This window comes from Manis javanica, chromosome 10 (genome assembly GCF_040802235.1).
Source record: "Manis javanica isolate MJ-LG chromosome 10, MJ_LKY, whole genome shotgun sequence".
Classification (NCBI taxonomy): domain Eukaryota; kingdom Metazoa; phylum Chordata; class Mammalia; order Pholidota; family Manidae; genus Manis; species Manis javanica.
Window position 1 is genome coordinate 104480907 of NC_133165.1, and position 13481 is coordinate 104494387.

Sequence of the window (13481 nt, forward strand, 5' to 3'; positions counted from 1 at the left end):
ATGCACTCATACAGGGTACAGCAATAGAAACGGACTCCAGCTGGCTGAGGCAGAAATGAGATTTATTGGACAGGTATTAAATCCTTCACAGACTCTTGAGGAATCAGGCTTGGAAAATGAGTAGGAACCAGACAATTCAAGCCTCAGGACTCCAGCCAAGTTGAATTCAGAGACTGATTTCTTAACTTTCCTTGCTTCTTTGCCTCATTTGCTCAAGATGTAAAGTCCCAGATAATCAACATACAGTTAGAAGAATCTAGGCCAAGTGCTCAGGCTCTAATTTGCAGAAGATGGAAGAGGACATAGCTGACCCTTAGACCCTTATGGTCCCACCAAGGTCACCCAACTAGGGATTTCTTCCAAATGGGGAAGGGTGTGCAGAGGAGCAGAAAGAGAAAAAAACATCTGCCATAATGTACATTCATGAGGACTTTAAAATTGAATGTGAGAAACGTGTGAGACCACCGAATCCAACATGACCTCTGAGAATGACACTAAACAGTGATTCAAGTAAGGGAACAGGCACATGGAGTCAACCTTTATTGTTGTGTGTAGATGAACTGTTGAACAAGTAGCTCCCAAGTCTCAGTGGCCTCCTATAAGTTTATTTCTCAATTTATGGTTCAAAGCAGGGGTAGATTCCTGGGGGTCAGGGGAGGCATTACTCCATTCAGCCATGCAGGGACCCAACTTCAATCCATCTTGTGACTCTGTCTCCTAGATCTTCCAAGTCTTCTCCATTCACTCAGAAAACAGGGAAAGAAAAAGATTGCCCACTTACACTAATGATCCATTGGCTTCAATCATGTGGTTTCATCTAACTGCAAGGGAGGTGGAAAATGTGCTCAGGAGAAAGGGACTGACTTGGATATTGGTGAGCATTAGCAGTTGCAACCACAGATTCCTCCAGCTTCCTTGAATAAGCCCCATGAGACTTCTGTGGGATTAATATATAAATCAAGTATAGAAATCAAATGTATAATCTTATATGACTTGATTATTTTTCCTGTAATTCCTGATAAGGAATCAAGAACAGAACAAACAAGACCAAAACAGTTTCGGTGACCTAAATGCCCTTGCTATTGTTTCGATACCGTGTAAGACGTAGCGCCCCAGGAGACTGGAGACTGCCGAGGATTAAGTTTTAGAGTTAGTTAATGGTTGTCTATTAAGTCCCCCCCCACAGAATTCTATTGTTGTTAACATGTATTTGCTCAATAAATACAAAGGGTGCCCTCTCAGCACCACTCTTGCGCTGTTAAGCCTCGAGTCCCCTGGCTGGTCCTTTCAGATCTTTGATATCTCATCGTGTCTCCTCCCTTATTTGCGGGTCAGAAGCAGGGAGGGACCGACAGACTTCTTTTCATGAAATAGGTTTAAAATCATGTGCCTTCTCTGATCTTTTAGTAGAAGCTCCCCAGAGCACTATGTGAGCGTATTTTGAAGCCAGATCCAGGATAAGCAGTGAAGAATTCTCTGTCTGACGGGCTAAGTGTGCCATGGTCATGGAGAGCGCTGCCTTTTGTGCAACATGATTTTATTTCTAACTTGAACCCTTCTTGAAACTAAAGTACAGCCTGTTCTACCTCTAGGGTTAAGTTCCAAAATTTTCTACTCATTGTTTAGTAAAAGTAGCACAGGACGGAGAGTCACAAGACTTGAGTTTGAATTCACTGCTTAATAGCTATATGAACTCAAGCCAGTTTTTTAAAATCTCCCTGAACCTGTTTCTTAGCCTCCGTGTCCGCCCTACTACCTTCTTACTTCACAAAGATGTCACAAAGATGAGTTGTCTTTGAAGTTGTCTGCAAATGCTAAAGCATAATGTAGCCACAACACATCTAACTGTAATTTATTAGTCCTAAATCTCTTTCAAGCTTCAAGAGGTTTTAGTATTGTGAGATGTGATGATCAAGTGCTTAAGTACATAAGAACACAAATTGTCATATCTCATCAGAACCATGGTTCATTAAGCCCAACATTGTCACTGGCAGAAAAACTCAAAGGTATATGGAAGACCATAGTTATTGTCCTTGATGTCAGCTTCAAAGGACAGTGGCAAAGCCCAATGTCTTCTAATTTCATTTTGTAATCCATTATGACTTTATCCTGCATAATTTCATCTATCCATCTAGCAACTTGTGCCCTTTTCTTCTCTATGTTTGGAGTAGAGCTTTATCTTTTTATTTCTGGGCTTCCTGCATTAGCCTTTTTCAGATTTCAGGGGAAAGGGACTCACTGTAGAGCTTTATAAAAAAAAAAAGAAAGGAAATCCAGGAATCTGTCCCAGCAGCTGCACTTACAGGCTTGGTGAAGAATCTGAATATAGCTTTTTCTCTTTCAGAACATAATTAAACGATAGCCACCGAGGACTCACCAGATGGCAAGGACTGCCTGATACACTTGATGTAAATGATCTCCTATAAGTGCACAACACGCTGTGAGGCAGGTTTTATCATTTTCACATGTGTAAAATGAAAGAGGCTGAGGAAGTTGCCCAAGTCTGCAGGGCCGGTAAGGGTATTCGAATTCAAAAGAGTCTAGCCGTGGAACGTGTTCTTCCCTACTTGCTATCTCGGTTTCCTTAGGTCATCCAGTCAAAAGCATTTCTGTCATGATGTTACCAAATGCTGACTTGGCGTTTACTTCCAGGTTCCTGCTTTCTGTCGCTGACCTCCGTTTGTGCCTCTTAATTAAACACATTTCAGGGGAGAGAATATGATTAGGTCTATTTGCCACTCATCAGTATGGAATCCCCTCCCCACTCTCCCACACTGGATGGGGTTCTCATGACAAGCCTCCTCAGCTCCTTTACACGGCTGTCTTGCAGGTTCCTGACTCTTGTCAGCTGGGATGGCACAGGATGGCCACACGACACAAAGCCAGGCTTTCCAGAGGAAGGCCTGTGGGCCTGGCAGGCAGTAAGAGGTTTTTGGACCATCCAGTCTTGCTCAAAATGCAGAACTACCTCCTGAATACAGGAGTTAGTAACTCCTGTCTGTGTTCATCATCCCCTTGCTGTTTGTGAAATCAGACTTCAAGGACTCCTTCTCCCTTGCCTTTTCTGACTGAAGAGCCCTTATTCTCTCTCCAACATTTTTCTGGTCTTTTCTAGTTCTATCACGAATTTATTCAGGTATAGAAATCAGGACCATCCATATTTTTTCCCAGTCTGAATGCACCAAGGTTTTGAAGAAGACAGGATAATCTTTCTTTTTTGCTTATAATATCTTCATGTTGAAGCCCCTCAAAATAAGGTCTAATTTCTTTAACATGTCATAAAGACCATAAATGGCCCAGCCCCAGTGGATCTTTCTAGCATCATCTATAGACACTTCCCTATGTACAAGCCTTATGGGAGAACCACTCCCAATTGCCAGAAAGTGGCATTTTGTAATCTAAAGTCCTCATACCATAGCTCAGGCTGTTTTTTCCTGCCTGAAAGGTCTTCTGCATAATACCCCATCTGTTTAACCAGGTATTATGATAGAGTGGTTAAAAGGATGGACTCTGGGGTCAGATAATTACAGATTAAAATTCCAATACTGGTTGGCAAATTTCTTAATCCCTGTGAAGCCTTAGTCTCCTCACCTGTCAAGTAGGGATAATTACACTTACCCCCGTGGTGGGTCCTTGAATCAGAGGATGCACATGAGTGGTTCCTCCGGTGCTTGGCAATAAGGAAACGCTCAGTGAACAGAAGCCCAGCTCTGACACTTCTGCTTTTCCTGTCCTTTGCTCTCCTTTAACTGGTGCCTTCCATTCCCCCACCCACTTCCCAGACAGTGGTCACTTTTTCATCTGGCTACCACAACACCTTAGACGGAGAAGTGACAGGCCCATACTCCAAGATGTCAACCATTTTCCCCGTGCAGTTTTAGTTCCCTAACTGCCCAGCACTCTACTCAAACCGCTAGTCTTTTTGTACCAATATTTCAGGAAAAAGACATGACAGCAGAAAACAGTAAAACTTTTGGTTTTACAAGTCCAGCCACTTAGGGAATCAGAAAGAAGACATGGATAGCCCTGGGGGCAAATGTTGAGACCTTGGGGCCGGGCAGGTGCACTGAAGGCAGGATTGCAGGGATTGTGGTAGCCGTGATCTAAGGGCTGCCACCACTCAGCACCTCCCATTGTTGCCATGTAGGACTCTGGGACCATCACTACCTGATCCATCTCTTTTCAAGAGAAACTACAGTCAGGATTTTTAAAAACATAAAATATTTTGAATTTATTATCATGCACTGCATTTTTTTGTTCGAATTATTTGTTCAGGAACAAACAGGGGGGTAGAACCTGAGAATACAAACAAGACGGTCCCTGTTCCAGGAGCTCCCGGGATGAGGGAGAGCTAGACACATGAGCAGAGGATATGGTATTGAGTGATAAGTCTTATGTTAGAGACTGATTCCCCAAGTGTGATCACTGGGCCAACAGGATCAGCATCTGAGAACTTACTGGAAATGGGAATTTTCCGGCCCAGCCCAAACCTACTGAATCAGAAAGTTTAAGGTTGCTTTAACATGCGCTCCAGGTGACTGAGGTGGATGCAGAAGTGGAGAACCAAATGGATAGTGGAAAGCAGTAAGTCAACACACCAGAGCCAACCTTGAGATCTCTGCCATCTGAAAATTACTTTACAATCCCTTCCAGGCTACTAAGTAGGTTGCTTTCTGCTAATTCCAAAGGATGATACAAAAGCATATCTGTCTCTTTAAGTAAAGTGTAAGGTCTTCAAAAGTAGGGTCTAATTCTTCTCTTTTTCTTTTTCCTCCTATTTTCAGATATCAGAACAATAGTCAGACCATACAGGCATTGACATTTACTTGAAGTAGCTGATTCAGAAGTTAGACTAATCTGGTGCAAGGATTATACATTCACAATGAGAAAATGGCAAATACTTCTTTAGAAACTTGTAATTTACTGTGGCAAAATACTTAAGTTTTGCCATTGTAACCATTTAAAAGTGTACAGTTCAGTGGCCTTAAGTACCTTCATACTGTTATGCAATCATCACCATCATCTATCTCCAGGATTTTTGCATCTTCCCACACTGAAAGTTGTTGGTATCTTTTGTGTTTTTTTTTCTATTCGTTTGTATGTGTTCATTTTAAACTAAGGGTATCAATCCTTTGTCTTCTGCTAACTTGTTTTTAAAGAGCTTTTTTCATGGTGACTTTAAAAGTTCTGTTCAGAAACTTAAATTTCTCATGGAATCATAAAAGTATGGTTAGAATTATACTATCACACCTATGAATATTTTATTTTAGTATTTCTGATTGTGTTCCCAAGCCTTAAAGGCTTTCACCAATGTTATGAATATTTTCACTTTTTCCTTCTAAAATCTTGTTAGCATTTAAATATTTAATCCATATAGGATTTACTTAGATGGATTTTTTTTCCTAAATGGCTAATCAGCTGTTCCAATATCATTTACTAGATATTCCATCTTTACCCTACTAATTTAAAACATTTTTCACACTAAATTTCTCCACCTGCAGGTATTATTCCTGGGTCTCCCTATCTAGTCCTTTTAGGATATAACACTTTTAGTCACTTCCTATTAATGCTGCTCTGCTTTCCAGTTAATTCCTCCTCACTTGATGGTCATTTTAATGGTTGTATACTCTGTCACATGCAAGTACCATATTTTTACCAGGCATTTGGTAAGTTTCCTGGTTTTTCATTCAATACGTGTGATTTTGGATTGAGTTAAATGAATTCTCCCTCGGTGGCTTATGTGACGCAAATTGTTCGTTTCCCCTCTTTAAAAATTATTTTAAAATTACAGTCAATATATGCTTTACTGGGATAACTGGCAGTGAATCTGTCTGCTGGGATTTAGGATTACCCGGGCGATACCTCCGAGCGATACCAGGGGGCGCAGTTTTCCACTTTCGCCGCAGTCACATCCGGGTTCCACCGCAGATTCGGGCTGGGAGAAGGCGGAACCTTTCTGTCGCGCCTCCAATTAACCTGCGCAGTGGGGATTATTTAGGTCTGCGCGCAGCCCTTGTGCTGCGGTTTGCTTGGGGCAGCAAAGACAGTAGTGAGTCTAATCGCTTCTTCCTTCGTCGTGAGCAGCATGGATGTGCTTGCGGAGGAGTTTGGGAACCTGAGCCGGGAGCAACTGGCTGCGCCCATCCCGACTGTAGAGGTGAGGGCTGGGCACGCGGGGCGCGGAAGGGAGGGACCCGCTCTCAGGAGGCGTTGCCCGGAGGGCTCCGGCGGCAGCGGGGGGCGGGCCGCGGCTTCCGCGCATGCTCAGGGCTCGGCGTGCTGGTCCTCCGGGCCGACCACCGCGTGCGCGAGGAAGGGCCGAGCCCGGAGGAGGTCGCCCCTGCAGTGCGAGGGAGCATTCCCGCGCACTGCCCTCGGCTTGGACCCCTCCCAGTGTTCGTGTCTGTCAGGGGAGGATTCGTTCGCACACCCGCCTTGGGGGACGTACCCCATTTTTGTGGGCTGATAGAGGACACTTAGGTTCCGGGATCTTGGGCCACTTTTGTGAGGTCTCACAGCTCGCTGTGTTGGTAAAACTAGACCGTCCGAATCCCAGGCTAGTAAATCTTTCCTCTTAACCTGCTATTCAAGTTTGGGCTGCAAGAGTATTTTAAATGCCCTGAAAATTTACTCAAAATTTTGCCTAGGTTTTTAACGGGGAGTAGCCGCGTAGCTTCCATCAGATAAGGGAAACTAGAGCTGCATAATGAAGTACAGCTGTTGACATAATTTTAGTTTCTGGAAAGGCATGTCATAATCTCTCTGGGCCTCAAAACCTTCATTGGCATGGAATGGGGAAGTGGCAATCAAGGGAGAGATTGCAGGTGGAAGGAAAAGGACACTTCAACCCCGGTAGGCAAGACTGATGTTTTCGTGGAACTAAAATCTAGTAGTACTAGAGTGAGGAGAAGTGGAGAAAAGGTGAAAGATGAAGGATAGGTAAAGGTCCTGATACGGAGGTTCTGTTGGATAATGGAACAGCAATGATGCTATGAGGGGTTTAAGCCGGAGAGTGGCACCGTCAGTGAATCTATTGGATTATAAGAACCTCTTTCCAATCATTTGGAAGATTAATAAAGTCGAGTTATAATTAGTCCATCAGATTCAGTCTACGAGTACCTGCAATATCCTGCTGATCATCGTCAGGAAATACTGGATTTTTAACTCTTGAGGAGTTAACATTAAGAGCCAGCATTTACTGAGCACTTACTATGTGCCAGGCTCTGTTTAAGCCTAACTATGCATTACGTTATTTCATTCTCTGAAATAAGTACTACTTTCACCCTACTTTGCCAGTGAAGATATTTGAGGCTGAAAGAAATTAAGTAACTAACCCAGTGTCATGAGGCTGTTAAGGGGCTGATCCGGACTTTGGACTCTGGATGTCTGACTCTAGTCTTCATAGTAACTGCTGACTGGACTGCTTCTCCGGAGAGCTAACGGAATAAGCCCAAAGGATTTATACATCTTGCCTGAATTTGCACAGCTATCAAGGAACCGGAACCACAATTCCAGTCTTCTGATTCAGGAATAACAGTTCCTGTTCCTGGCCCTCTGCATCTGATCCACCATCACATCTTAAGGGCCTTGCCTACTAAATGCATTTAAGTCTGAACCTTCATTCCCACTGTTCTCCAAGTCTGAACTGCTGTCATCTCCTAGTACCAAGGCTCTTACTTGTCTCACTCCAATCTGTTCTCTGCTCTGTAGCCAGAGGCATCAGTTTAACAAATATGATCACGTTGCTCCCTTGGTTAAAATCAAATCTCTGCCCCCTTGCTCTTAGGGCAAAATCTCCCTCCCTGGACACTCCTTTATATTCTGCCATGTGTGTAAGGCTTTCCTCAGTCTGGCCTCTTTCCCCACATTCCCACCTCATCCTCATCCAGCCCTAATATCACTCTATTTTATTCAGATAGTTCCTTCTGGATTTTTCTCTCATTTCTCTTTGTAGGCTTACATACAATAGAATGCATAGATACTAAGTGTTCAATTATATTAGTTTTGACTGTTACATATACCCAAATAACTACTGCTGAATTCAAGGTACAAAACATTTTCAGTAACCCTGGAAAGTTCCTTTATGAACCTTTTGAGTCTACCCCCTAACACCTTTTGATTTCTATCATCCAAGAATAGTTTTGCCCTAAACCCTTTTTTTAAAAAATAAACTTAATTTCTTTTAGAACAGTTCTAGGGTCACAGCAAAATTGAAAGGAAGATACAGAGATTTTCCATCTAACTACTTCCCCACCTCTCTTTCCTAATTTCTTTTTCCTCAAGGTTGTCTGCCTCCCTCCCTGGCCACTCCTTCTCAGCTTTCTTTGCTGGATCTGCCTGCTGCTCCTCATCTCTAAATGCTGGAGTGTTCTTGGTCTCATGTCTTATAACTCCTCCCCATCCACACTCCTTACGTGATCTCATCCATTACATAGCTTTGATTATGCATTTGCTGACCTCTTCCTAATTTATATCTCCAGGCCACTCTTTTCCCAAGTTTCAGACTTGTGTTTGTTGTCTGACATCTCCACTTGAACATCTAATGGATATCTCAAACTTAACATGCCCCCTTCCAAAATCCAAACCCGAACAGCTGCTCCAGCTCTGTCCCCAGCTCCTTGATCTACAGGTGGTACCAGTCTTGAGCCCTCTTTCTCAGAGTCTCCACCTGATCTATGATTAAGGCCTGTGGGCTCTAACTTCAAATTGTGTCTCCTTGCCAGCAAGTTCTCACTACCTGTACTGTTAGCAGCCTGGAAAATTGCAATAAACTCCTAAATGGTCTCCCTGCTTCTAGCCTTGTCTGTTTTCAACCCAGCAGCTAGAGTGAGCCAGTTAAAACGAGTTACTATCACATCATTCTTTTGCTCAGCACCTTCCAGTGCTTTCTGTGTCACTCAGAGTGAAAGTCAAAAGTTTTGCACTTGCTTCAAGGGCCTATGTGATCCATAGGCCCTTCGTCAGAAACTGTGTATTCTTGCTTTATACTCGTTTCTGACCATTTGTCAGATTTCCCTTTAGCAGATTAGATGCCATATGTGAAAGGAGGCCTATCTTCTTAGGCCACTTATAACCTAAAGAAGGTATGAAAAGCCCACGTAAGAACTAGGGAGGTGTGTAAGTTTGTAGCTATTCAGTGTAGAAGAAGAATGCCATGTGTGCAGTGCTGCAGCCCCAAGACGAGCTCTGACCAGACAGTAGTTGAGAAACAATGGGAGGGAGAAAGACCTCGCCTTGGGTCAAGAGACCCAGCTTCCCCATGACTCTGGGACTCACTTTCCCTTTCTTAAACTGGCAAACCCTGCTTACTCAGCTAATGTCCTGAAAATAAAATAAAGTATGAACATTGCTTGAAACCTTGAGTCATCAAGAAGAGATTAAGTTATGCTTTATTTATATGCATGTGTGTATACATATATTGTGTGCACATATGCACACACATGATTTCTATAAAAGTGGGAAAATTCTTAAATATTTTTGTTTTGATTTTCTTTTGCTTACTTTGATAAAGTAAGTCATTTTTGGTGCTTCAAAAAAACTTCTTATAGAAATATTGTGGTTGCTAGCACAGAGTTCTGATACTCCTGTTGTTTTGGTTCACAGGAAAAATGGAGGCTGCTTCCAGCATTCTTAAAGGTAATTGTTTAACACATAGTAATAGTTGGTTAGTTTTTCAAATGAAAAATGTCAAGAAATACATATTTTTTAAAAGGTTAAATGTCTATACCAACTAACTTTGACTTTGTACGGCTATGTACCTTGCTGGTTTCTGGAAGTACAAGGAATTGTAAGGCAGCATCCCTGACGATAAAGGGCTGCTGAGGGGGTGGTAATCTAATTTTGGAGAAAAGAATGATGACTTGGTGGTCACAGAACACCTCCCAAACTGAGACCCTAAGCTACATTTTAAGAGGAAAGGATTTAGCTAAGCTGAAAAGTAGGATGCAGAGAGCATGGCTTGATAAAGGTGCTCAGGTGGAGCCTCCTTGGGGTCTGAAGGGAACAGTGACCAGGCTGTTTGGCTGGAATGGAAGAGTGGGTAGGCAGAGGAGCTGCTGAATGTGAGCTTGGTGTAGGGCTTCAATTCCATTTTAAAGAGCTTTTGCTAAGAAGCCGGAGCATCACAATGACAAACCAGCTGGTACCCTCTAGGATGGTTATAATCAAAAAGAAAGATAATAACAAGGATTGACAAGGATGTGGGGAAATTGGAACCTCCATGCTGTACTGGTGGGATGATTAAATGTTGTGGCTACTTTGTACAACAGCTTGGCAGTTCCTCAGACGGTTACATGTAGAGTCACCACATGAACCAGCAATTGTACTCCTAGGTCTCTACTCAAGAGATATGAAAACACATGGAAACTTATACACAGATGTTTCCACTATTTGGAATAGCCAAAAAGTGGAAACAACCAAATAAACATCAACTGATGGATGGTTAAATAAAAGATGGAATATCCATACAGTGGAATATTATTTGACATAAAAAGAAATCAAGTGCTGATACTACAATGTGGATGAGCCTTGAAAGAATTCTGCTAAGTGAAAGAAGGGAGGCTTGAAAAATGCGTAGAGTTTTATCCGACTTTTCCTTGTGTTATAGGCAGAGGGGAGGGTGCTCGGAGATGATGTGGAGGAGGTGGTCAGGGCCAGATTTCTGATTGGGTTTGAAAGCTATGTTAAGGATTTTGGCTTTTCTTCTAACAGCAATAGGAAGCTATTGAAGAATTTTTAAGTAGAGGAATGATCAAGAATGAAATAAACTAAGATCAAGGGGAGGTGTCTTTTTAATTACAACTTTTTTTCCCAAGGAACTATATATAAATATATAGGCATAAGAGGAGGGGTGGTATCTGTGATTCAGAAAAAAGACAGCTGATGACACACAAAGAAGAGAGCATTCAGTAGCAATGTAAGACTATAGTTATTTCATTCATTCATTCATTCATTCAGAGTTGGTATTCTCCTTTATTCAGACCACCTTAAATTTATTTGTTCAAGAACTGAAGTATAAAGCTTTAAATACATAGCTGAAGATGGAACACACAGCTTGTAAGGCTGCCAGTGCTGCTGGCTAACAGAATCAAGACTGAATGTTAGGCGGGCATAACAACAGCAAAGAGGGACAAATGTAAATCCCTTTACTTAGTTTTGCACAAGTATCCAAATCAGTAGTGTTTGACTTAATAGCATTGTCTTGTAGATAAAAATTACCCGTTGAGTTTTAGTTGATGAGGCCAGTAATGTGGCCTTGGCTTTCTAGTAGCAGTAGTATAACATCCAGAATGAGGGAGGTAGTAGCCCCACTGTATGCTGGTCAGACTGTTGAGAACGTTGTCAGTGAGGTCAGCATGCCCGTGTTAAGAGGAACATTGACAGCCTGAAGCATGCTCAGGGGCAGGCCATCACTTGCTGAAGGTTCTGGAAGGCATGCAAGTCAGAAATGGTTGAAGGGCCTTTCACCCTGGAAGTGAGACCAAGAAGGAGAGAAGTGGTAACTAAATGGCCTGTCCTAGAGCAGGAATTTTCTCCTGAAGAGAAAATTAAGTCCAAGGTTGGAATCTGGAAGAAGAAAGACCTCATATTATTATAAGGTTGAATTTCTTCCCCAGCAATCAGGACTGCTTCTAAATAGGATGGTTGCTTTTGTAAGCCAGTGAGATCCACAATAAGGAAGTATAATTACAGCAAAGGCTCTGTGATTTTCTGTTAGGAATGTTCTAGAAGTGTTGAACTAATTGCGCTTAAAGATCAATATTTAAAAAAATGAACACATACAGTCCTTGTAAATCCTAAGGTTTTGGAGTCTGTGTTTATTGTTTCTGTGTTTTCCATAGCAGCACACAGGTCTATGTATGTATCATTGTTACTGACTTCTGAGATGGAAGGGATGTCACTGCCAGCTGGTATCTGATCTTAGCTTCCCTGAGCTTCCCCTGGTTTTCAATATCAAATGCAGTTATTTTCAGTTTTCTTAATAGAGGTAATTTTTTCCCCTTGTTCTTCTGTAAGTGATATGAATGACCAGAGTTTGGATATATGAAAATCATGAAATTGCCCCATTCAAGAGAAGGCAAAAAGAAAATTCATATTATTTGTAAGTTGAAGAAATAATGCTCAATTGCTCAATTTTTTCATTTTTTGTAAATTTAAAGTATGCAGAGAAAAATCCTGCCTTATTTATTAGCTTATGGGGAGTCATTAGGTATAGTCACATACTCACCTTGAATTGTAAAGGTCAGATTGATTGTCATGGTAGAAAATTTGAGGGTGTATTAGTAAGATGGAGGAGACATGGAATGAGGTCACATAAATGTAAAATTTTACTAAATAAAATTCATGGATTTTTTTCTTACTTTGGTTTTGAGAAAAATCTGATAATCATCTATGGTTAAGGTCTTACATAATCTGCTACTTTGCTAACCTACTTTTAATTTTTATCTGTTTAGGTGAAAGGCCTTGTGAAACAGCATATAGATTCCTTTAACTATTTCATTAATGTAGAGGTAAGCATCAGATCTTAGAAATAGACATAGATAAGAATTAATTGGCAGAGTCTTTCCTAATGTTACTCTTTCCACTGCAGATAAAGAAGATCATGAAAGCCAATGAAAAGGTTACAAGTGATGCTGACCCCATGTGGTACTTAAAGTAAGGAATCAATTGCTCTTAATTTTCTGCTTTGATTGTGTCTAACATTTTTTTAAAGTGAATGTAGCTGCTATCAAAACTTTTAAAACAATTTCTTTTTATCTCTGATAAGATAATTGTCAAGTGCTTAATTTTTAATTGTCATTATCAAGTGCTCAATTTTTAATTGGCAAACTAATTATAACAAACAGAGTTATGATTGAGAAGTACTGAAATTAATGGGTTTAAAGCTATTTTTTAACAATTTAAGACTTCGAGAAAAATTATCACAATGGCACACAAGAGTTCCCCGATTATCCTTTACCCAGCAACTAATATTGACATGTATATGTGTTTTATATGTATAAAACCACACCACAGTTAGCAAACCAAGGAAATCAGCACTGATACAATGCTGTCAGCTAATCTCTAGATCTTATGTAGTTTTCCCACTGATGTCTTTTTCCTGGTCCAGGATTGAATCCCGGACCCCACATCAATTTAGTTGTCATGTCTCCCTCGTCTCCTCCTGTCTGTGACAGTGCCTCATACCTTCTTGGTCTTTCATGACCATGACACTTCTGAAGAATTCTGGTCAGTTGTTTTGCAGAAGGTCTGTGATTAGGGTTAGTATGATGTTTGCTCATGATTAGATTGGGTTATGCATTTTTGGCAAGAATACCACAATAGTGATGTATTGTGCCATTCTCACTGCATCATATATGGGGAACAAAATTCAGTATATTTTATTATTGGTGATTCTAACTTTTCTTTTTTACTTGGTTAAGGTGGTATCTTCTAGGTTTCTCCACTATGAAGTTCTATTTTTCCTTTTGTAATTAATGAGT

General features: G+C 41.3%; 1 protein-coding gene across 5 annotated transcripts in view; it reads left to right on the plus strand.

Moving 5' to 3' along the window:
- Positions 1–5919: 5919 nt before the first annotated feature.
- POLR3B (RNA polymerase III subunit B) overlaps positions 5920–13481 on the plus strand; it is a 142991-nt gene continuing 135429 nt past the window's right edge. For 2 of the 5 annotated variants that reach the window (XR_012121562.1, XM_073213782.1), the window contains exons 1-4: positions 5922–6157; positions 9604–9636; positions 12453–12509; positions 12590–12654. Coding sequence is in view for 4 of the 5 variants with exons in the window: in XM_073213782.1 (XP_073069883.1) it covers positions 6086–6157; positions 9604–9636; positions 12453–12509; positions 12590–12654 (227 nt within the window). In the remaining variant the exon portion in view is untranslated. Of the gene's footprint in view, positions 6158–9603; positions 9637–12452; positions 12510–12589; positions 12655–13481 lie in introns of all 5 variants that reach the window. The other 3 variants (XM_073213784.1, XM_073213780.1, XM_073213781.1) reach the window with 3 other exon arrangements.